This window comes from Ovis canadensis, chromosome 20, assembly GCF_042477335.2.
Source record: "Ovis canadensis isolate MfBH-ARS-UI-01 breed Bighorn chromosome 20, ARS-UI_OviCan_v2, whole genome shotgun sequence".
Classification (NCBI taxonomy): Eukaryota; Metazoa; Chordata; class Mammalia; order Artiodactyla; family Bovidae; genus Ovis; species Ovis canadensis.
Window position 1 is genome coordinate 25,436,841 of NC_091264.1, and position 25,247 is coordinate 25,462,087.

A 25,247-nucleotide genomic window follows, 5' to 3' on the forward strand; every position below is an offset into this window, starting at 1 on the left:
AAAGATTGCCTCCAGCTATGTGGGGTGGGTATATTTAGCCACAGAGTGAAAGCACTTGCTGTCTCTCTTTAGAGATATTTTAGCATAATACAACCAGAAGGGGTCTGATGGGTCACTAATCCAGCCCAGAATCCAAGGTCTGGAGGGGAGAAGGGACGTGGGACTCGTACAGGGTTTTGCAGCAAGTTTGGAGGTAGGTCAGCAGGTGGAGTCCTGGTCTCCTAATTCCCAGTCCAGTGCATTTTCCCCCATGGCCTTTGCCTCCAGTTTTGTAGACGAACACCGTGTTCATTCTCTGTCTCAATGAGCCCACGATGGTGCACGGACACAGAATGGCTGTCCACTCTCGTCCTCAGTCGTGTCTGTGAAGCACTGGACTGGGAAAACGTGGAGCATTTTCAGGGTTTCCTGGCTGAAGCTACCAATGTTTGCATAGTTCAAGGGAACTTGAGTGCAAAGCACAGCTTTCAATCTGGACTCTGGATCTGAAAACTTGTGATGCTCTGGGAGGAGAAAAAGAACACAGATTTTAGTCATAGTCCAATTACATATGGGTCCCACCCGGATAACAACAGACTTCTCATTAACCCACTAGCTCCCACCTCTGGGTCTTTGCTCATAGAGGACCTCCTGCCTGCAGTGTCCTCTTGGTCTTTTCTCCCCATCGACAGCCTCTCCATCCTCAAAGGTCAAAATCAATGCCTGCTACCTCCTGGAAGGCTCCCAGAACCAACTTGCTTTATTGGCCACAGTTAGTGCTAATTTGGCATTTAATTGATATTTACTTTTATTATCAATAAACAGTCTGTCTTTTTCCATTAGAACCTTTCACAGGCCCTCAGAGCATCTTACACAGCTAGGCTAATAGGAGGCTCTCAATATGTACTGATTGGATGGATGCGTGAATAAATGAATGGCTAGCAAAACCAGAAGATACAGTGTTAGGGCTACTGAGGATGTCAGAACTGATGTCTCTAAAATATCTTCCACAAAGAACTCAGATCACTCCATCCAGTGTTACCTAATCCACCTTGCTGCTGCTACTGCTGCTAAGTCAATCCACCTTAGAGGGCAAATTGTCCCTAGTCTCCAGAAGACAGTGAGTTTGAGAAAAGAGAGGTCGAAGGTCATAAGGGCTTCCCACCAGGAAAGCCACTGAAATGATGAGGTACAAGTATCATGAAATAGGGCCTGCTTTCTTGAGAGACTTATCACATGGCTTCTAAAGTTAATTCCAGGGGGAGACAAAGAGTTTGAGTAAGAGTGATATCATCGCAATAAAGGTCTGGTTCCCCAGGGAACCATTTGGATCTGGAAGTTCTGGTCCTATTTGTCCAACAGCAATAGAACGTTTCATTGCTTTAAAATCACAATCCACTCAGTAGTTTCTGCACTTTAGATGTGGTTGAATGTTTGTAAGCTGGTCATCTTAAGTGAATCTGAAAAGGGAGGGGAGAACTTAGAGTCCACCAGAAAATTCAGATTTTAAACAAGATCAGTAATAAGTTTTCTCTCTACAGGGACCATCCCAGAGTCTCAGGGAAGGGAGGATTATTAGGGAAAGCCTGAAACCAATCAAAAGAGTGAGCGATGGCAGAAGAGAAGCTATTCATAATCAGTCAAGGCAAGGTCCTTGAAGAATGTCCTCTGAGAAGCCTTTCAGAACCCAACAGCCCCAGGGAGCCTTCTCAACTACCTCACCATCCCTTATTTGATATGTAATCTTACTGTACTTTTTTCTTTAAATTTTATGATCGTCTCAATTGGCAAGCCAAGCAGCACAACCCATGAAACAGCAAGAGGGTGAAGCTAAGATAGGAGCCGGTCAGGTATTCCATACATCAAGAAGTATGAAAATACCCCTCCTGTTGAAGACCAGAGCCAAATAAAAGAGGATGCTAATTAGCTTACTAGCAGGTAAGGCGGGGAGGCTGGGAAAGATGAAGACCGCTGTGGTGTAGCATTGTCTCAGAAGGCCTGGACAAGGAGGTGGCATTTGAGCTGGACCCCAGAAGTCCTGAACTAAGCAGGGGAGGGGAGAAGACACGAAGCAGGTCCTTGTGATCTGAGTCCGTCCCCCCTCGTGCCACGGGGCCGGTTCTCACCTGCTGGGCCTCCTCGTACGGGAACTGGCTGTAACTGGGGCTCCTGTAGTGTAGGCCTGTGAGACTGAGGGCGGTGTGGTAATTGTTGCCAGGACCCTGGTTTCCCAAGCCAAAGACAAATGGGTAGGTTCTCTTGGGCTCAGTGGTGTGGGCCTCTTGGTTGCGCAGCGTGGCTACCAGCTTTCTGAGGGAAGAGGCTGAGGGCTCGTAGAAAAATTTCTTAAAGCTGGGGTGTCGCTTGATCTGGAGGCAGAAATGAAGGCAGGCCATCAGTGCGGCTTGCAGGTAGGTACTCTCCTCCCCACAGCACCCCTCCTCCATCAACCCCACGCAGTCAGGCTGGGCGCCTCCCTGTCCCTGGGACAGAACGCCTTGTTAAATTCCTCCACCTTCCCTGGCCTCTCAGAATCTGCTCTGCAAGGTACAGCTCCAAGCAGCACAACAAAGTGGGGAGAAAAAAAAACAAAAGACAAAATGCAGGTCTTTGGATTCAGATAATGGATGCTTAAACAGCACTCACTAGCTGTGTGACCTCTCTGAGCCTCTGTCACATGTAAAATGGGGGTAATAATACCTTCCTCCAGCACACTATTGTTGGGGGGAGGGGGTTAATGAGATAGTTTAATGTTTTGTGAAAAGTGGATGTTGGGTGAATTTCAGTTCCTGCCCTAAGCCTCCTCCTCCTAATACCTAAATGTCTTAGGTTGGGTTCCCCCAGAGGCAGATCCAAAGACTAGGACTCAAATGCAGCTCACTTCTGTGGTGAGTGATCCGGGCAGACATGGATGGGGGAGTGGAGACAGTGGGGCAAGAATGGGAAGCAGCCCCCTCAGGCTGGCAGCTGAGCCTGATCCCCTTGGGGCAATTTGGAAGCCTCAGAGTTATCCCCCCAAGGGGGGAGGGAGCTGGAGTATGTCAGCCGATGATTGAGGGCTGCTCCTTGCAAGATGGAGAGTGTCACGCTGGCCTATTGTGTGGGTGTAAACGGCTCTGGAGAGGCCAGTCTTCAGGCAAAAGGATGCAAGTGCTGGCAGTCGGGAGCTGGGCCAGGTGATCTGTGGTGCCAGAGGAGGTACCAATAGCAATGGCTACAGGCTCAGCTGTGAAGAATCTGCCTGCAATGCTGGAGACCACCTACAATACCGGAGCCCACCTACAATGCTGGTTTGATCTCTGGGTCAGGAAGATCCCCTGAAGGAGGGCATGGCAACCCACTCCAGTACTCTTGCTGGGATAATCCCATAGACAGAGGAGCCTGGTGGGCTACAGTCCACCGGTTCACAAAAGTCAGACATGATTCAGTGACTAAACCAGCACCACCACACTGATCACTCATCTATGACCTGCTTCTTTGTATGTGATCTGTGTTTGTCTCTCCAAGTAGACTGTGAGGTTTTCAAAGGCGAGGAACCTTATGTTACAAGCTATCTAGCAATAGAGGGAACTCTAAAAGCTTGAAAGAATCGGAGGCCTTATAATTGCTGAAGCGTGTGCCAAGACAGAGTAAAGGGCAGATAGAGGACGAGATCAGAGCGACTTGGGGAAGGAGGCTTCCTTGAGCTGAACTTCAAGGATGATTTGGACAGGGGGAAGTCGTGGTTGGCAAGTGGAGACACAGAGCTTTACGTTATTTTAAATTAACATTGATCTCCTATGCTATGTGTCCGGCATTTTCTATATAAGCACTAAAGTTGGCAAGTAGGTATTTATCCCCCATTTTGGAAAAGAGAAAACAGAGGCCCACGGAAGTTATGGGGCAGGCCACGGTCACCCAGATGCAAAGATGGGGCCTGAACTTGGGTTCAGTCCTTGGGGGTACTGAGCACTCCTCACCTGCTTTCCCAACTGGCCATCTACTTCTTGGAGAAGGGCCACCAGCTCTTGGATGATCAGCTCCTCTAAGAAAAATAAAGAAGGATTGAGGGACTGTTGACAAGTTCTGCAATAACCCATCCATCAATCCCAGAAGTATTTTGCCTCTAAAACACAGCACACAGATTAGTTATGAAGAACCAAGGAAAATCTTCCCCTAAACTAGAGCTGGAGCATGAGGGTTTTGTTTCGTTTTGCTTTATAGACAAAGAAGGCACTTGGACCTGCCGAGCCTCACCTGCCGCCACATTCAGCTCCGTTTTGACAGATGGGGAAACTGAGACCTTATTAGGCTGCAGAATAGCCTGCACCATCAGCCTGGGTTGTAAACAATGGTGTGCAGGTGGCGGCTCTTACCAAGACTTAATTATGAATATTCAGAATATTTGGAGACCCGTTTGTTATAAACTGTTGGCAACTTGAAATCAGCCAAGGTGGGAATTTTATACCTCAGAAATCTGCAAAGGCTACCTTCCCCTGGACCCCGTGCCCCTGGTGTACTGGAGCTTCTTTGCAGTAGGCCAATGGTTATGAGATCCAGAGCAAGCTAGGAGTTTTACATGAAACATTCATGCGAAGCAGTGGCACGCGGTGGGGTGAAAGTACATCCCACAGAGCGGACAGGCATTCTCCACCTGAAGAAGGTTGTCCACCTGCAACTCTGCCCCAGTTCGAAGGTCAACCCTGTGTCCTCTCTGCCCTTCTAGAGTCTCCTGGGATATTTGTAAAGCTGCCTTCCCAGTTCCCTACTAGGGTTCAGCCTGTGAAAGCCCTGCAAAGGGGAAGCCCCGGGGCAGCTGTCCCAGGAGAGAGCAGGGTGGCACTAACTGGATTCATTTGCTCCATCCGGCTGAGGTCCCACTTCTGGCTTGTGGCTTCTGGCCTGGAAGGGTGCTTCTGGGGCTCCAACTGGCTCCCCTTCTGTGGGTGGGGACCCCTGGAATTCGAGATCCTCCAGATCTGAGGGCAAAGAGGAGTTGGTGTGAATGTGTTTGCACCTGTCTCAAATCCACCAGCACGTCACTGAACCCAGGTTCTGACAAGAAGCTGTCCAAAGACTCTGGCTTAAGACGGGTCCTGGTTTCCCAGGCTCCTCAGGGAACCCCCAGCCCCACTGGACCTGCCTCAGAGGAGTTCACAGTGCTCTTTGTCCCTCCAGGCATCGCATTCTCTCTTCCACCTACCCCTTTGCCTCCTTATATCTGGGAGGAAAGCAAGCAGGCCTGCCAACAAGTCTCAGCAAGTGAGCCCCCTTCCCCTTTAACTTGGCAAGCCTTTGCTGAGTCCCTTAGTCTGTCTGAATCTCACTTTCTCCATCTGTCAACTGGGAGAGTTGTGAGGGGGATTAAATGAGATAATATGTGTGAACGCAACATGCAGCGGGCACTCTGCCAATGCTGGGGGGATTGTTGTACCCCAGTGGTCCTCACACCTTAGTGCAGTGAAAAAACAGAGGCCCAGGACATGTCCTGCTTCATCAAACCTGAGTCTCTCTTTTTCTATCACCTTTCCAGGTGATTCTGATTTATGTATGGCGATGCTGTCATACTATGTTTTCAGGGGTTTATGATGGGTGGGGGAGAGTGTGGGGGGTGAATCCTGGCATCAACCAACTCCTTTCTCCTCTTGAGCCCCCATACCGCCCTACTCTGCTCAGTGTGAAAGTCAAGACTGAATGGTACACCACACATCAGGCCAACCCTGCCCTGGAGGAAGCCACGGGGCCAGAGGCAGCCTCTGTTGCCATGGCAACCCCGGGTCTGCTCACCAGAGTTGCTGGAGACGGAGGGCCAATGGCCACCGACACACAGGGGCAGAAAGCTGGGCTTCTTGGGTGGCCGGGAGTCTGGGCTGGCAGCACCTGCAGCCCCCGCTCTCTTGGGGTCCTTGGAGCTGTGTTTTTTATAGAAGGCTTTTCTGAAGTTTGACTTTCTCTCTTGGCATTTCTTCCTGCAGGCTGGGGCCAAGTTTTCTACAGCCACCTCCGGCTCCTGGACTTGAAGTTGCTGCAGGGGAGATAAGGGAAACTGAGTCAGGGCCCCTGACTTTACAAGTCAGCTGAGACCAGCAGCTCCAGAAACAAACAGAGACCCACTGTGGGCCAGATGGTGTGGTTAGGGCAGAAGGGTGATGATGCTCAGAGCTGGGGAGACAAGCACAGCCTGCAGCGATTAGGGGAGGCTCCAGGAAGGAGGGGAGATGGAGCCAGGCTCTGGCAAGATGTAGGACTAGGGGAGGGGCAGGGGAGTGTCAGGCTGGGGGGCGGTGTCCAAAGTGAAGGTCAGGGTCTATGTGGGGAACGTCTTCCTCACCTTGTCTCTGCACTGCTCCTCTGCTTCTTGGAGTAGGGCAATGACCTTCTGGACGAATTCTTCTAAAAAAAAAGAACAAAGGGGTTGCTCACACTTGAGTGCTGAGTAAAGCTTTTCTGTGGTTAGTCTTCATTTCCTAAAGTGTTGAGAAAAGCTTTTCTGTGGTTAGTCTTCATTTCCTAAGACCTGGTGGCTCCCTGGGTGATTCTCACAGGCCTCCAGGGTGGGCTGATGAGCTTGCATTTGAGGTCATTCCTGGCCCAACCCATGGTGGGGACACAGATTCCCCAGAGGTGGCCTGAGGGCAGAGCTGGTTTCGTGGGAACAGGTGCTTAGTCGCTCAGTCGTGTCCGACTCTGTGACCCCATGGACTGGAGCCCGCCAGGCTCCTCTGTCCATGGGGACTCTCTAGGCAAGAATACTGGAGTGGGTTGCCATGCCCTCCTCCAGGGGACCTTCCCAACCCAGGGATTGAACCCAGGGTCTCCCACACTGTAGATGCATTCTCTACCATCTGAGCCACCAGGGAAGCCCCAGAATACTGGAGTGGGTCGACTATCCCTTCTCCAGGGGAACTTCCTGACCCAGGAATCAAACCGGGGTCTCTTGAATTGCAGGCGAATTCTTTACTAGCTGAGCTACCAGGGAAGCCCCAAGAACATATTCATCTACTAATTCACTTATTCAAACCATGGGAACATATTCACTTATTCATTTACTGCTGAGGAAGGGCCTAGATGTGCCTTGCTATGTTTAGGAAAACAGCCGAGACCCTTGCCTCCAGGGGAAGGTGTCTCAAGGCCGTCTGGTCCCAAATCCCCCCTCCCTGCTCCTTCCTCCACTTCTAGGTAGATCAGGGGCCCTTCTCAATTCTCCTTCAAGGCACGGCCTCTGTGAAAAGCAAAGGCGGCAGAATGGGAGAGGTAGGGAGAGAGGATCTGCAGACACACAGAAGGGACAGTGATTACATGATTATAGTCTTGGCTCCACCAATGATAAAATAATAATGATAAAGGTGGCAGCCACCACCGGTTCAGCTTCTCTCCTAAGGCTTCTCCCCCTCTTCCTATCCTCTTTATTTCTCCTGAGGCTCTGCTCTCAAGCTGGGCTACATGACCACACGAATAGTCACAATAAACTGCAGCTGATATTTTTTTAGCAGTTCCCAGGTACACCTCTAAATGCTTCATCACCACTAATTCATTGAGAACTTCCAGCAACTCTAGGGAGTGGGTACGATTCTTATCCCCAGTTTATAGATGAGGAAACTGAGACCAGAGATGAAGGAGCTTGTCCAAGATCACTCAGCTGGAGAGGTCAGAGCTCAGGTTCAAATCCAGGTTCTGAAGATATCCCTTCTACGGAGCCCTTGCCATGGGCTAATGCTTTCCTTGCATCTCCTAGTGTTGGCCTCCCCAAAGAAGGCATTATTACTTTTGTGGTTTTACAGCTGAGGCTCAGTCTGGCTTAGGGTCTATGTTCTGGACCCCGAGCTGCCTCCCCAGCCCGCAGTGCTCAGAGGCAGGAAAGGACAGCTCACTGCCTGTCTCTGGTTCAGTTTCTCTTCTGGAAGTAGAGGGCTCAGCTCAGACATTTTCCGAGGGGCCTCTGAGAAGAGAAGAGTGGGTACTGACTGAATTCTGCGGCTCTGTCCTGCAGGTCCTCATCGCGTCCCCCACTTTCTGCTGGGGTGCGAAGCTCAAAGAGACTTGGATGTCCACCATCTGTAGGTAGAGCCTCTTGGACTTCAGGTTCTTCCACACCTAAAAAGCAAAAGGAACCGGTGGGTGAGTTTCACCAGCCTGAGGGTGTTGATTAACGCATAGAAGTCGGCGGAGACTCAGGGTGAGCTCCAAGGCTAGCGCGTGCAGAGGCCTTTTGGGGGCGGCAGGGGGCTGCTGGGCAGGGCCCTGGCTGCGCTGTACTGAAGACCAAGCTTCCTCGCCCCTTTGCACGTCCATCCGTATAGCTGTCCCTGTTCTGGGCTTCTCCGCCACCCCTCCTCCTTCCCCTGGAAGCTCATCCCTCCACCATCTCGGCTTCACCTGCGAACTGGAGAGTAGATGCCTGATGCCCTGGCCCGAATTAGACCCATCACAGCCAGGCTCCTCCTACATGAAAACATCTCCCCTGTGGCCTGAAATCCCACCACTGGGGATCCACTCTTTGGTGTTCAACATAGCTTCCTCCTTCTTAAAATGTGAATTCCTCCGGCCAGGATGACCTGCTAGGCTGCTCCTCCCTGACACCAGGAAGACCCTCTCTCCCAGTAACTCTGGCTCCATCGAGATGGGCCCCGTGACCACAAACATGATTTTACCTCCTGAAACCCTAGTTCCCTCATCTGTGAAGTAGAGATAATAAGATGTACTTCCTAAGATGAGGACTGGTGGCCAACAGATACACAGCCAGAAAATGTCTTATTTTTACAGGTGAGATTTGAGGCACAGAGTTCGGGATTATACAGCCCAGCACCCAGATCTCCTGCTTGCCAGGCTCCAGTTCCTTCCTACATGTGCTACCCGCTGCCAGGGTGTGGAAGCTGAGGCTGCAGAGAGACCACGATAGTTGGTGGAATTCTCTGAACACAGTTTCCACCAGGGGCTTAGCTGGGCTGCCTAGACGATGAGGTGTGGTGTGTGGAGGTAACCCTCTGGCATTCCTTTTGCCCTCCCCATGCTGCTCAGGGCAGAGTGAAATTCAGAACTGGGACGGCAGCTCTACACATGACCAATTTAAGCCATGGGGAAGGTTCCAGCGTGAGAGGCAGTGTTGCTATGGTAACCGTGAGCCTGCTCACCGGGGAGGCTGGAGCTGGAGGGCCGATGGCCGCCTACACACAGGGGCAGAAAGTTGGGCCTCTTGGGCTGCCGGGACCCTGGGCTGGAAACATGGGTGGCCCCTGCTCTCTTGGGTTCCTCCGAGCCATATTTCTTAAAAGAGAACGCTCTCTTAAGGCTGGACATTTTCTCTTGGGATTTCTTCTTGACGACTGGTGCTCGGTTTCGTGGGGTCACCACAGGCTGAAGGGCTTGATGCTGCTATGGGAGAGATGAGAGAGAAACTGAGTCAGGTCCCTGACCCCCAGGAGAGGGGAAAGCTCCCCAGGAAGCAGCTGAGGAGCACCCAAGGGCTTCAGGGTGGCCCCAGGCACGGCTGGTGACAGAGGCCGGAGCAGGGGAGCAGCAAGGCCTGGAAGGACAGGTAGGGTCTGAGCAAGGAGGAGGGAGGGCAGTGTGCCCGTGGGCATCGGCGTGGACGGTTCGCGCCTCACCTCTTCCTCCCACTCGTCTCCCACTTTCTGGAGCAGCTGCACTATCTTCTCGATGATGATATCCTCTGGAAGAAAACCAATACACCGGGTTAATCTTTGTAGGCGCAGAGAGGACTCTTTTTAATGACTGCCTTGGCCTTCTGAGACCAACTTGGGACTTCTGGATTAAGTGAGGGTCCTCTTAAAACAGCTCCTTTAGGCCACAGATTGGGGATGGGGAAGCACACATCCCAGGGCCTGGTCCTTCTAAGAAATGCTTGGAAGATCCACAGGTGAAGGGTACTAGGCCAAAGCATGCAATTTTATGCAGAAATTTTGAGTCAGTCCTTCGGGCATTCAACTTGTACCCCACAATATCCTTTGAACTTTGCAGATCTGTAAACATCTACTTTGAGTTTGTGACCCAAGCTGTGTGACCTTGGGTAAGTCTCTTAACCTCTCTGGGCCTTTGTCACTTCCTCTGTGAAATGTGAATCATAAGTCCCATCCTGGATCCCTCAGGAGGCTGTCAGGCCATCAAAGGAGACTGCGTTTGGAAATACCTTACAAGGTTAGAGATGATTCGACCTACAAAATTTCAGCCAGGGAAATGATGGCACGCCAGCCCATCTGAGGTGGACAGAGGCACTCCAGCAGGCAGGACACAGAGAGCCTGCCACGCTGGTGCCCAACCACACTGCCAAGTCTTTACACAGAAGCCCAAACGATGTAAATGGTTTTCTTTTGATATTCCAGTCGACCTACCCAAAGACAGTGTGCCCAGAGTGGCCTCCGCTAGTTGCCAGCTGATCAGTTTACACAAAAGAAGATGCAGACTAGATTCCCTCTTCCCAGACTGTCTGCAGATGTCCTTACCCCTTGCCTCTCATTTATAAACCCTGTTAGGCTTTTGTTCCTTGACTCAGTCTACCAGCCATCTCCCTCTCACGTGAGAGAACAATCATGCTGCAAATTTCCTGCAAAATAACCAATTAAATGCCTCTTAGCTACTCCTTCACAGATGCATAGCGCCTCTATTTTCATATCTTTTAAAATATGCCCCTTCTTGGTAGGAACTTAGATTCATACAGCCTTATGGATTTTATTAAGGGCAACAACAAGACTGGGGTAGTGTATGAGACTGTCCTTATTTCTTGCAGATGTGTGTCTAAGTATTTAAGGATGAAGCATCACTTTACTTACAGGGGTTCAGCAACAATGAAGCAAGGATGGCTGACTATTAACAATTTTAAGTATGTGAATGTGCACAGAACTATTCTTTCCACTCTTTTATACATTTAAATATTTATGTATATGTATGTGGGTGTTTATATATATATGTGTGTGTATATATTCCTTCTATAAATTTTAAATGACTTAAAAAGTTCCCATGCTCATCAACACATAAGGCAGAAGCATTTTCCAGAGGCCAGTCTAATTCCTGAGACTCCCTTCTGTGAAATTCTAACTTAAATGGACCAGAAGCACCAGAAGAGCCAAGGTCAGCACAGGCATTTTGTGAGGTCTAAACATCCAAGGTCCAAGCAGTCGCCTGAAGCAATCCATTTTGTTTGCTAACAGAAATATCAAGCTTTGTGGGCTTCTCTTCCTGCTGGTGACCTACAGCTTGGAAAGAAACTTTCCAGACTCCAGCACCCTCACCTTCGAGGAGCAAGAACTGGTGGAGATCAGAGACTTCTCCGCCTATAATAAAGATGAAACCAAATGTGTGGGACTGCGTGTGGGTGTCAGTGAGATTCTTCTGACTTTGTTAATCAACACAGTGCATGGAATTCACAGCAGGCCAGGCACTGCTGGAGCCAGCTCTAGGCTTAACCAAAAAAATCAGAAACCCTCCAAGGTTTCCATTTGAAAAGAGGCTGCCTCAGTCCAGATATCTTTCTCCACTCCCCTACTCCCAAGTATCCTGGATCTTCCTTGGATCTCTTCTCCCCATGAAAAACATGGTGAGTTTTGAGTCCTGTAGGGCAAATTTCCATCTTCCTCCAGCTGCCTATGGGACATTCAACTCTAGGACACGAAACATCAGAAATGGAAGGCCCCTTAGGGACCAGCTCACTCATTTTACAAGTGAGAATCAAAGAGATATCAGAGAGGGATAGCAACTTGCTCAAGGTCACACAGCAAACTTATCCCAAACTTGGTGGAATCAAGTCTAGAACCAGCAGCCAGCTGTTTCTACTTCCCTGTCACCTACCCCAGGCCTCACACATAGATTAATGTTGGGGGATAGAGCTTCCTGCTCAGCTTCCCCTCTGCCCTCATATTTCTCCCTGGCTGTGCTCCTCAACCCTGAGTACTTAACAATAATACCATCTGCCACTTATGAAGCCCTTGCTGTATGCCAGCTCTGGACTACGGCTGCCTGTTATAGTCTCTGTTGTATCAATGAAAGGGAAAATAAAACTGAGGCTCAGCGAGGCAAGCCTCCAGCCCCAGGTCACCCAGCCGGTGAGTGGTGGAACTGGGGTTTCTCCTCCGGTTCTCAGCCCCCGTGAGGCTCTACCTCTAAGAAGCGATGCTATTCCTGATGGTGGCCCTACCTTCCGAGTCCCTTTCTGTTGAGAGGTTTGAGGAAGCAGCTCAGAGCACCCCAGCCCTTGGGGTAGGGGTTGGGGTGGGGTCACCATAGAAACAGGCAGAGTCTGCTCACCCCTGGCTGCTGGGCCCAGGTTAGCCCCCTCGCCGCATGAGGCCTCAGCCGCCTTGGCCTCTTGGCTCTCAGCCTCCTGGTCTCGGGTCCCCCTGGCCTCCTCCACACCGTGTTGCCTTTGACTGTGTTTCTTGCGGCTGGCCTTCTTGCTGTGGGCCTTCTTCCTGGGAGCTGGCTCGCCCAGGCTCTCGGGGGGTTCTGCGGGCTCAGGGGGGCCCTCCTTCCCTTTTGCCTTCTTGTTGGTCTTTTCCTTGGGCTCCTCAGGGCTCATCCTGAAGAATAAGTTCACCACAAACCTCAGCCACCCCTGCGGGGCCTGCCACTGGGCCTTGTCCTTCTTGGCGTCCTGCTGAGGCCTCTGCTCACTGAGAAGGTCCTTGGTCTCCTCTGGGCTGGGGGCAGCAGCTGTGGTGTCCTGAGCCTCCACAGACTGAACTAGACTCTTGAGACATCTGGTCCCATCACTGGCCGTCCGACAAAGACCTTCCCTGAAGGGGCCGGTGGGCAGGGAAGGGCCCTGGCAGTCCCATGACTCTGAATCCTTCTGGGCGTTCTGCAGCCTGTCCAGAGACTTGGCTCTCTTCCACGACAGAGGCTTCCTCGGGCCCCTTGGAGGCTCCATTGCACTACAACTGAAACAGACAGTTCCCTTAGAAGAGGCCTTGGAGGTTGCGAGGTGGGCTACTGGTGCTGACCCATGTGCCCATCCAACCTACCCATCATATGAGTACTATCAACTCTCAAAGCCATTGTCTTGTTTAAATTCCTCGGCATCCCTGGGAGGGATGGGTATCCTTGTCCCATGTCCCAGAGGAGGAAACCGATCCACAGGAGGTCATGCCCCAGATCTCACAGCTGGACCCCTAGAACCTCCAGGAGGACCACCCTGCCAACACATGGATTGTAGTCCACCGAAACTGAGTTTGGTGATCTTAGTTCCCTGACCAGGGATTGAATCTATGCCCTCAGCATTGAAAGTGCCATGTCCTAACCACTGGTGTGTGTGTGTGTGTGTGTGTGTGTGTGTGTTCAGTCACTCAGTTGTGTCCAACTCTTCATAACTCCATGGACCGTAGCCCACCAGGCTCTTCTGTCCATGGGATTTCCCAGGCAAGAATATTGAAATGCCATTCTCTTCTCCAGAGGATCTTCCCAACCCAGGGATCAAACCCGGGTCTCCTTCATTGCAGACAGATTTGTTACTGTCTGAGCTACCAGAAAAGCTCTACCTACCCAAAGGGGCCCTCCTATCGGCAAGATTTCTTCACATGTTTAGCGGTTTGTTGCCTGAGCCTCTCTGCCTCCCCCCTTGTCTGTTTTGCTGGGTCTTGTTTCCTGAATATCTACGAAGATGCCGCACATCACTGGCACACAGTAAGTACTTATTAAACAAAGGAATAAATGTATAATGAGCGTTTAGTAAACTGAACAATACCTAAGAGTGTGTAGTTAACATACAATAAATGAATTCGGACCCGTTCCATCTTAAAGCAGCCGGGACCCTTCCGTTCTCCTTCCAAAATGAAGCAACTACTCATGGAAAAGAAAAAACAACCTCCTCTTTCTGGGCAGCATTTTAACCAGGCTGGGGTGTGGGCAGTACACTTGATTTGTGTGTCTTTAATCTGAAACTCCTGAGGCTTTCCAATTTTTCTGAAGTTGTTCAGAAACCCTTTGCCCTTTGGTGAAAGTTAAGAGAAAAAGGAAATATGGTTTGGAATCTCAGTCCTGAGTTCCCCAGAGATTCCTATGGAATTTAGATTTATGGGTTGCCTACTCTAATTTGCAATACAGCTTCATCATGCATTTACTATTATTAGTGTATTAAGTATTAATGTATCTACATTATATCTTCTGTGTTTACCAACTGATTCATTACTTTAAAATGGATTCTGTTACTATGTCCAGCTTAGAGACAAAAATGAGAAGCTGTAATTGCTATTTCAGATGTGCAGGGATCCTTGTGAATGTGAGGAAGATACATAAAGAGAGGGAAGAAAAGGCACAGGGAAATACAGAGAGATTTGAAGGTGAGAGTTAACAGTTAAGGATGCCTTTCTTCCTTCAAACATGAGTTTCAGGAGGAAGGGTAGGGAGGATGGCCAGAAGCCAGTGGGTTCCACCCGGCAAGGCATCCACATGCTTGGAGTCTTGGAGGAAATGAGGTGAGGAAACAGGCAGTTTGTATGGATTTATTTGTTGCTCAAGGTTCCTTAAAGAAGCAATAGAGTTACATGAAAACTTTTAGCAATGTTATTTTATCTGAAAGTTGTCTAATGTTCTTGAAAGCCTCAGAAGCTGCCTTACAGTTATGCCTCCAAGATGTGGCATTAAGTGGGATAAGAAGAGAAATCATAGAAGAAAATATTTTGCTTTCTTCTCATTAATTTCTTTCGGCAAAGCTTTAACAGGCACCCGCTATGTGCCAGGAAGGTTGCTCGGTGCCAGGGAATGAAATGCGGCTGGAGCGCTCATGTGGGCGGGGGGTGGGGTGCACGCAGTGAGGGCAATGATGCTCTGTTCCCCTGATAGCTACTCTCACTATTTAGTTAGTTATTTTAAACTTTATTGTTAGTTTTTTTTTTGCCTGTACCCTGTGGCATGCGAGATCTTAGTTCTTCTACCAGGGATCGAACCTTCCACCCCCAGGACTGGAAAGGCGGAGTCTTAACCACTGGACCGCCAGGGAAGTCCCTACTCTCTCTCTTTAGCAGCACATGGTTTAAAGAGAAGATAAGTTGAGGTCAAAGTTCTATTTGATGTTAAGATCAAAGTTAGCTGAGCCAGAAATATTCCTTGAGGGACTTCCCTGGCAGTCCAGGGATTAGGATTCGCTTTCACTGCCGAGGCTACATCTGGGTTTCATCCCTAGTGGGGAAGCTGAGATCCCACATGCTTCTGGCCAAAAAGAAAAAGGAGGGGAAAAAAAGAGATATTCACTGAATGATGTCAGGGTGCTCTCTGCTTGCGCTGTATGTGCCTGTGATCGGGCAAATTGGATGAGGTTGGCAGAGAAGCTGCTCAGTAACAGAACCATCAAACCAGCCCCTTTGCTTCCTGCACTAACTTGGCTCGAGGGGGTTCCCCACACAGAGGGCCTGACATCTTCCTCCAAAGAAAGAGAAAAGAGACGCTGTTATTAGGGAAAAAACCTGTCATTGCTATGGAAACGGTTTCCCCCATTGCTGATGGTGGCAGTGTCCTCCTACTGCATTCAAAGGACACTCTGCTACTTCTAATCAGAGCATCAAGACAATTCCACTTGACAGTGGTTTTCCTTCGTGCAGTTTTTTCAAGAAAACTGCCTAGATTTGGCCCCTGCTTTCCTGAAACAACAGCGCCCCCGAGCCCAGAGGAAGGGGAGGGAGGCCGAGAGGAGGAGCAGCTGCAGCAGCCCCAGGGGTAGGGCAAGGTGGGGGGCGGGGGAGGGGGCGGAGAGCATGACCTTGGCATTCCAAGAGTGTTCCCCAGGGAGGAGAAACTCCAGGGTGTAGCCAGATAAAGAAATAAACATTTTTTAAAAAAAGCCTAAGCTCCTCCAAGGAGGCACCTGGAAGATCTGTGGGGCAGATGTATCCTCAGACTTTTAAAGTCTCAGAGCCCTGCCTGAGAAGATTGTGTTTTAATATTAACCACCCCCTCGACACACACACACACACACACACACACACACACACACACTACCCACACCATACATACACACACACACAGATTCTGTGTGTGCTGAAATTAGATCTTTCCAGACTTTCTAATTATAAAATTCTGCCTATCCAGAATTCATCAAAGCAAATCTTTTTCCTTCCTCTTTTTTTTTTTTTTTTCTGTTGTCCTGTATCCCTGCTTTGCCTGGGACATTATCTAAGTTCTGCCTGCCGATCGGGGAATTCTACCCCGTCCTGGTCTTGCCTCCAGATGGTAACCCTGAGACAGCCGCAGACCTTGGCTGCGCGAAAACCCAGCTGCTCTCGTAAACTTGTTGATTGCCTTGACAGAAAGTGGATTTCAGAGCAAAGTCCTAGTCTGCTCAGAAATACCCGTAACATCCCAATGATCTGCCGATCGCAGGACTTCTGACATGCACCGATGACATATTTAAAAACAACAGCAGCGAAACACCAGAGAAAGTGCCCAGAGCGGACCTTGGCCAATTGGGAAACTGGCCAACTTTTCACAAGCGTGCTGGCGTTTGGGGTTATTTTCTCAATTACACGCTGACCTCACCTACACATCATTCTCTAATTCACGCACCTGCCAAGCTCCTCGGCAGCAGCTCTATCACCGCTTCCTAGAGGGAGTTTAGCTGCTCCCCTTCTCCACTCCTGGACTACAAACAATAGATACAACGAACAGCCGGCCACTCCGAGGGAGCGTAGTGTGGACCCAGGGTCATATCCACAGACTCTCATTGCTATAGACGAGGTTTGCGTCCCGCTCAGATTCATATGTTGAAACGTAATCCCCAGTGGGACGGTAGTACAAGTGGGGACCTCTGGGGTAATTAAGTCATTTGAGCAGAGCCCGAATGAAAAAGACTAATGCCCTTATACAAGAGACCCCAGAGTGCTCCCTCACCGTGTGAGCACACAGAGAGACCCGGTCTCGGAACCAGGAAGCCCTCACCAGACACCGAACCTGTGGGCGCCTGAGTCTTGGACTTCAGCCTCCAGAACCGTGAGAAACAAATCCCTGCTGCCTCTAAGCCACCCAGTCTACGAGAGTTTGTGACGGCAGCCCAGACAGGCTAAGACACTCGTGTGACCCCAACACATGCTCTCGTACCCTCAACCTACGAGAACTCATAACACCCTAAAGTTTCCCTCCCGGGCCCCCAAGTATAAATACAGGGCCTCATTCCCCGGGTATCCGTCTGCCCTCTGCCCTCCCTGTCTCGATCCAAGTTCCAGAAAAAGGGCCCGAGTCTGTCTGGTTTCTGTTGTGTCCACACTGCCTGGGAGGCTCTCAGTGTTTCTGGAACAAATATGCAAACACAATCAGCTTACCAGCCACAGGGCACCCAGCACATCCTCCATCCACAAGCTCTCAATTCAACTTGGCCCCAGCCTGGCAATGAGCCAGGCTGGCAGTGGAAGGTTGAGGCTCTGACAATTAAGAGATTTCCCCACAGTCTCACAGTCCAGAAGCAGGGGGAGATGGGGTTTGAATCCACTTCTCTGGATTTTAAATTCTTTTTCCAGCACTCAGTGGCCTCCCATAAACACACTCATACACACACACACACTAGGGGTAACCAAATCTGCTATTTCATGCTGACACTGATAACCACGTCCACACACGTGCCTGCTGTGACTTGTATGCCTGGAGTCACACACTCACGTGCGCCCAGGTATTAACATTTCTGTCCCAGAGGCAAAGATTGTAGACACAGGGTGGGGCTCACAGACTCTTGGCTGGAAGCCAGTCAGTGAGTAGGAGAATCAAGGGCTGACTCTCAGCTCATGTTTCCTTCTCATCAGCACAAGTGAGCCCATGGCCACTCTGAACGCCAAAGGTCAGTGCCTGTTTGAGGTCAAAGTCTTCCGTTTGGGCTCTCAAGATGACTGGTCCACACCCAGAGCCCACACCCTCTGGGAGGACACCTCCGACAACCACTGGAGGACTGAAGTGGAGGGCAAGGTGGTCATCTCTTCCCTCAACACTGGACCCGTCCTGCTCTCACACCCGCCTCCCAAGTGTTAAGTGGGAACAATTCAGGTATTCCTTCTCCTTCGTGGGGTCCCTAGGAGGGTCCTAGAATTGGGAGAGACCTGAGGAGTGTAGGATGCCTTCATACACTCGTACCCCCTGTTGGAGCACTTCCTGCAATGGGGGCTCAGCACCGTTCAAAGCAGATAGTCCCACTGTCAGCCCGCGGGAATTAAGGACAGTCCTCCTTAAACAGGGGGTTCCTCAGGTGGTGCTAGCGGTAAAGAACCACCCCCCCACCCCCCGCCCGTCACTGCAGGAGACATAAGAGATGCAGGTTCAATTCCTGGGTCAGGAAGATCCCCTAGAGGAGGGCATGGCAACCCACTCCAGTATTCTTGCCTGGAGAATCCCATGGACCAAGGATCCTGGTGGGCTACACAGTCCATAGAGTCACAAAAAGTTGGATGCAACTGAAGGGACTTGGCACATGCACACTCCTCAGAGCTGACCTGGCTAGTGGCAGGCCCTCACGCCCTGAGGAGAGGCTGCCTCACCCCGAGTCCCTCCAGCTAGCCCATCACCCGACGGCCCAGGTCTCTAGATGTGTTCTCATATCTCATTGCTTCTGGAACCCTCTCCTGCCTGGATATCCATCCCTGAGAACTCTCCAGCTGGTCCTTGTCCACCTTAAAATGTGAGGCTGGGCAGGGATGAAGGGCTGCAGCCACGGCCTGACCACAGCAGAGCCCAGTGGGGTTTTGCATGAAGCTTCGACTTCCCTGGTGCTCAGATGGTAAAGCCTCTGTCTACAATGCGGGAGACCCGGGTTCGAGCCCTGGGTTGGGAAGATCCCCCGGAAAAGGAAATGGCAATCCACTCCAGTACTATTGCCTAGAAAATCCCATGGACAGAGGAGCCTGGCAGGCTGCAGTCTATGGGGTTGCAAAGAGTCAGACACGACTGAGTGCCTTCACTTCACTTTGGATTAAAGAGGCATCTGAGCCTGGGGCTGGAAAGTTGGGGTCAGCTCTGCCAGAGCCGACCTGCAGCTCAGTGTCAAGAGCTAGACTTGGACCATCTGCCCAATCTGATTGTCACCATCAAACACACATCACCTGGTACCTATTTTCCAAAAGGTTGGGATTTGCATCTTTTAAGGATCTTTTGAAACCGAAAACAATGAACTCCCTAACAGTGGACCTTCAGACCCCTAGACAGCAGTGAGGCAGATTGTGTGGGCAGTAGGGTCATCAACACAGAGCAGGAGAACTCAAAAACGACCACAGCACCCCTCCATCCAGCACTAGAGTTTGCGCAGGTACCCCCATCCCATTCTCACCCCATCTTGTCCTCTATCCATGACCACAGACCAAAGGCCACGCAATGTTATAATCGCCCCTAAAACCTCTGTTGGAGCAGCAGGCCCCCAGAACCCTTTTCATAAGATCTCCCTGCCTTGGACTAGCTTCCAAGAAACTAAAGTGATAAAACCTTAGTCCAGCCATCGGTAATGACACCTCCATTTATGCAAAGTTTCTCTTTACTACGTACCTTCACATCAAGCTATCACTTGACCTCCACAACATCCAACAGGGAAATGAGCAGGAGAGGTATGTAATGCTGCCCCCATCCTACAGATGAAGAAACTGAGGCCCAGGGAAGTGAAGTTCCCTGCTCAGGACTGCTAAGCTAGTAAGCAGCAGGGCTGAGACTTGAGTTCAGAGCTTCTAAATCCAGGTGAGTTCCCAGCTCCTTGCATGACACCTGGCTGAAATCATGTCATTGAACTTTGTACTTTTCTAGAGATGAAGAGATCAGCAAGCTAGAAGCAGTGCTGGGACTGGACTCGGGGTTTACCCTCCTTTCCAGACCCCAAGATACCCACCTACTACTCCAGTCGTCTAAGGAGAGTATCATTCAATCAGCTTCAGAGCATGGAAGTCGCTCCTGTCCCAGAACACTTTTGATCGGGAGATCCCAATCAAGGGTCTCTGCATCAGGTACTTCCCACAACGTCTGGGCACCACTCCCTGTCTGCTGAAAGGTGTATCCAGTGAGGTGTAGTAGTCCCAGCTCTCCCAGGGAGAAGATGCTGCCGGTTTCCAGGCTGTCTCAGAAGATGCTTTGGTCAGAACCATATATATCATGCTGGCCAGGGGTGAGCTCATGGACAGCCAATCCGGGCCCCCGCTCCCGCCACCTGCCCATCCTATCCCAAGGGCTGCTTCCTGCTCCCCCAGAGATAGCAGGCTTACTGCAGCTACTCCGGAAAAACACAGTTTCGCTCGACAACTTCCTTATTACACCCAGGATGAAACCAATGCTCAGAAAAACAAACTTAGGCCTGGCTGGAGGAAGGCCAGTGCATAGAATGGAAAACAAGAATTTCTTATGGGAAATACAAATGGGGAGACAGAAGGAGATAGATTCAGCATCTGCACGCCCTCCTCGGCTCTCTCCAGAGGCCACCGAGGAGGGGATGATAAAGAAAGAAAGGTCACTGAATGTAACATAAAATCCCTGACTTGGAGACAAAACATGGAAGGAGGAGTTGATGAGGAACGTGCTTTCCAAATCCTGCTACCCTTGGTAGGGTCACTGTGAGTCTTGACAGAACATTCTAAGAAGTCTTAATTAACAGTTTCATTCTCTGTAGTGCCTGAATGTTTTAATTTTTAAAATTTTTATTTTATTTTTAAATTATTTTATGCCTTGGCCATGCCTTGTGGCTTGTGGGATCTTAGTTCCCCAACCAGGGATTGAACCCAGGCCTCCATGGTGAAAGCAACAAGTCCTCACCGCTGGACTCCCAGGGAATTCCCATGCTTGAATTTTTTTTAAAAAAAGAACTTATACATGCTTGTACTCAGAAAAGAAAAACTAGTTTTATTCAAACGAAAGGAAAATGTGTCAGAAATCCTGTTTTGGTTAATTGACATGGGGAAGCGTTGCGGAGTAAATGCTGAATGCACTGAGCTTTGGAATCACCCAGACCTGGAACCATCTGCCAGCTCTGTGACCTCTGGCAGGGGACACAACATCTCTGAATTTATTTCTCACTCAGAACTGAATAACCACCTTAAAGGATGATTGCAGAGCCAAATGTGATACTTCTCATAAAGAAAAAAGAAAATATATTGAGCTGTAGTCCATGGGGTCTCAAAGAGTTGGACATGACTGGGTGATTGAACAACAACAACAGGTACTTTTCTAAGTCCTTTCTGTGTATTGAGTACCTAGTCCCTGGTAAGTACTTAACAAAGAGTCAATATTTTATTAGTGGAGCAGAGTTAATGCTTTATCTACTCCATCAGCAAAGAGGTTTTAGACCCAACTTTGCCTGGCTACTGGCTCAACACTGAATTTAGAGAATTTATTAGTCCAAGAACCAGCCCAGATTTCAAACAAGGGTTAAATTATATCCCATGTTTTTATTTAACAAAGCTTTTTGATAAGCGTGTTTTCCAGGTCCTGGGTGCATCATACATACTCGTCTTTATTCTGAAGACAGCGCCCCCTCCGGGCCCTCTTGCAGGCTTCTCTGGTGGCTCAGATGGTAAAGAATCTGCCTGTGATGCAGGAGACCTGGGTTTGATCCCTGGGTCGGGAAGATCCCCTTGGAGAAGGGCATGGCAACCCACTCCAGTATTCTTGCCTGGAGAATCCCATGGACAGAGGAGCCTGGTGGGCTACAGTCCACGGAGTGTACATGCAGCTGGGAAGAGACACAAACAAGAAAAAAAAAATTATAAAAGCAGGTGGAAGAGAATGGGGAGAATGGGGAGTTAGTGTTTCAGGGGTACAAAGTATCAAGTTGGGAAGATGAAAAAGTTCTAGAGGTTGATGATGCAGATGGTTGTACAACAATGTGAATGTGTTTAACGCCACTGAGCTACAGACTTAAAAATAGTTACTATGGTCAATTTTATGTTCTGTCTATTTTATCACAATTTTTGTTTTTTAAGCACGGGGCAGAGGGCGATGTGGGGTACAGTGCACGTACCTGCCCTTTGTTGGCTGTTTTTAGTTGCTCAGTCGTGTCCGACTCTTTAAGAACCTACGGACTGTAGCCCGCGAGGCTCCTCTGTCTATACGATTTCCCAGACAAGAATACCGAAGTGGGTTGCCATGTCCTTCTTCAGGAGATCCTCCCAACCCAGAGATGGAATCCATGTCTCCTGAATTGGCAGGTGGATTCTTTACTGCTGAGCCACCAGGAAAGCTCAAAAGGCTGCAAAAGTCAATAAATAATTACAATGATTTTTGGTTTAACAAGTACATACAAACTATGCTGCCAAATTTTTAAAAAAGAAAAAATTCACACTTCTTTAGCAGATGAAGAATCTGATTCCAAAATTAATGATTTCTAAATAAGGTGAGAAAAAAAACAAAATATATCCTTCCATCAAGCAAATGAATATGTTTTGAGAAAGATAATCTTCTAAAATTTCAGCAAAATCAAGTAACAACAAATGAAAGTTTCAACTGACCTAACTGCCAGCCAAAGCCAGCATTGTAACAGCGATGTACATATGACACTGACCAAATACATCTTCCTCTCATTTATAAACTGAAAAGAAAGCCAAGAATTTTAAACACCCATATATTAGAACCAGGTGCACACTTGGTCTCGTAAGAAGGACATTTAAATTACTACAGCACTTTAAAAAGTATGTCAATTTCTTCTCCCATCTGACCAGGATTTTCAGGGCACTGTTTCTTTGTTAAAAATCCGTGCTTAACAAGTTTGAGTTTTAGTACCTGTGTGTGCCTGCTCAGTCGTGTCCTACTCTTTACAACCCCGTGGGCTGCAGCCCGCCAGGCTCCCCTGTCTGTGGAATTTTCCAGGCAAGAATACTAGAGTGGGTTGCTATCTCAGTATACAATTTAGTAAAAATTGTATTATTAGATTATTTTTAAATTAATTGGACCCTAAATAAAGAACATCAATAATTAACCAGATTAATACACCTGATTACCAATTTAATCTTAACTGTGGACTCTGTTACATATGTTTGCAATATAATGAAACCTACTAATAATTTCCTAAAGCATACTTAGGTAAATATAGATAATTGCATAGCTATTTATTAAAATAAAGGATATTGCTCAAGCATCACAAACCAAAATAGTATGAACATGTTTTATGTGAACTGTTCACTGTATTTTTAAGGATTAAAGAGAAAGCAATAAGGAGAAAATGAGAAAAGCAGTATCATTGAGCATTTCAAATTACCCTAAATTAAAGGTTCCTAAACCCAGACCTTTGTACCTGGGGCAGGTAAAATTATCTTTATTGTCATGAAATTTAGCTTGTCCTTCAATTATTATTGTAGGCAACAAACCACACTTAACCACACTTCTGTGATTTAATCACTAACAGAAATCATGTCTTTTCATGTTGTTTTATGAATGTTAGGCTCTCAGTATCTTGCTTACGTTCATTTTGATGGCTTGTAAACTGCCTCTATCTCATGCATCATATGATAAAGAAGTAAATATATCATTCAACTTGTTAAATATTGTGTCTTCCCTGGTGGCTCAGACAGTAACGAATCTGCCTGTAATGCAGGAGACCCCAGTTGGGAAGATCTCCTGGAGAAAGGAACGGCTACCCACTCTAGTTTTCTTGCCTAGAGAGTTCCATGGAGTGACAAGCCTGGTCCGTGGGGTTGCAAAGAGCCGGACGTGACTAACAACTATATTGTTGTAGCTATTTTTATACAGTTGGCTCCCTTTGTAATCCTACTTATACTAGACATTTTGAATCAGTATTCTGAGAACTCAGCCTGAGATCTCAACTAACTGCTAAGGGGTTCATGGCACTTAACATCTTAGGTTAAGCTTATGGCAACAGTGACGAGACAAGTAGCTTAACTATCCAAAACCAAAGTATCCCTAAGTACAGTTAGTTTGTGATGAACTAAATGAAAAATACCTTTTCTATACTTTCAGGCTATCTATATTATATATCTAAATATAAGCTGATATTAACAGTCTTATGAAACTAACTTATTACACCAAATAAAATGAAATAGGACACAAGAAGGAATTATTCATTTTGTCAGTTTCCGAACCAGATCCCCTCATAAAATCACAAAGCTACCCCAACAGTTATAGAAAATCAGTCAAAAATTAAAAAAAAAAAAAAAGTCTTTTGATGCCCATTTAAGAAAGCCGTGATAAAAGAGCAAAATGTACGGAAAAATATGTGCTGCCTTTCGGTCTTTGGTTCAGTTCTCAGGGTCACTAATATTGTCCTGTACTCGGTCCTGGCTGTCAAGGCTGCTGTGACCCGGACTCAGTAACCGAACGTTTCTCTCTCCTTTTTCCTTTCTATGTGTATCTTCTACTCTTACCCGCCTGTGACCACACCAGGGTCACTTCCATCTCCGCACCTCTGTTCTCTCAGCTGTAGCAATATACGGTCCACTTGCCGTTCAGGTTAGGGCTATGCAAACTTGGTCCTCACTGAGCCCTCCCCTGGTCTGATAGGATCCTTGACCCACAACGGAGTTAGCACTCGGTTCATCAACTGTTTCATAACTCCTGGATGCACTGTGTGATAGTCTTACTATGAACCTCAACTCTGTTCGCGCATGCGTGCATGTTCAGTTGCTTCCGCCGTGTCCGACTCTTTTCAGCCCTATGGACTGTAACCCGCCAGGCTCCTCTGTCCGTGGGATTTTCCAGGCAAGAGTACTGGCGCGGGTTGCCATGCCCTCCTCCAGGGGATCTTCCCGACCCAGGGATCCAACCTGCATTTCCTGTGTCTCCTGCACTGCAGGTGAACTTTTTTACCACTGAGCCACCAGAGGAGCCCCTAGCTCTCTGTTCACTATGGACAAAACCCAAAGTTCCTGGAAGGACATAACAGTCAACAGTTAACTGATGAATATGGGCAAAAGAATGTCTGAAACTGCTACTAAACTAACACTCTGCACAGAAACACCAAACTATGACAGCTAAGTCATCACTTCTTAAAAAAGCCTTGTTAATGTCTATAACGCAACACAGCGGAGTTGCTAAGATTCACACCGTCTATGCAACCTCACAAGTCACTTTTTTCCAACCTCGACTACCAGCTTGGGTGACTATTTCTATATTATCTATTGAACACATATATGTTAGTATCTAACTTTAAACCTTTAATCCACTAGGTTCTCCACTGGAATTTTCATTCTTTTCCTGGTATAAACAAGGCTTACAAAGCACAGCTGAAGATCCACCTCTTCCATAAGTCCTTCCTTCCCCAGCTAAGATTAAGCTCTCCCTAGGACCTGGACATAAAGGGTCTCATCAATTGTTATCGAGTAGTCCCTTGGACCATTTAAATGACCAGATGAGCCATGATAACTAAACTGAGAGCTGAACCTACCCTGTGT

At 48.5% G+C, this 25,247-nt stretch overlaps 1 protein-coding gene across 1 annotated transcript; it reads right to left on the minus strand.

The window, feature by feature from the left end:
• Window positions 1–1,968: 1,968 nt before the first annotated feature.
• BNIP5 (BCL2 interacting protein 5) lies at window positions 1,969–12,838 on the minus strand. The gene is made up of 10 exons (XM_069564321.1): window positions 12,217–12,838; window positions 9,564–9,628; window positions 9,090–9,330; window positions 7,924–8,052; window positions 6,290–6,351; window positions 5,746–5,983; window positions 4,806–4,937; window positions 3,939–4,003; window positions 2,106–2,348; window positions 1,969–1,977 (listed from the first exon to the last, which is right to left on the minus strand). The coding sequence occupies exons 1-10, from the start codon at window positions 12,836–12,838 to the stop codon at window positions 1,969–1,971; spliced, it is 1,806 nt and encodes a 601-aa protein (XP_069420422.1).
• Window positions 12,839–25,247: the final 12,409 nt, after the last annotated feature.

What these genes read in the sequence shown, in the direction of transcription:
- BNIP5 (XM_069564321.1), bottom strand. Translation starts at nt 12,838, where the DNA reads ATGGAGCCTCCAAGGGGCCCGAGGAAGCCTCTGTCGTGGAAGAGAGCC. An exon ending in GAGACGAGTGGGAGGAAGAG is followed by an intron (nt 9,331 to 9,563) that starts GTGAGGCGCGAA and finishes TCTCTCCCATAG; the next exon opens with CAGCATCAAGCCCTTCAGCC. An exon ending in AGGAGCAGTGCAGAGACAAG is followed by an intron (nt 5,984 to 6,289) that starts GTGAGGAAGACG and finishes TCTCCCCTGCAG; the next exon opens with CAACTTCAAGTCCAGGAGCC.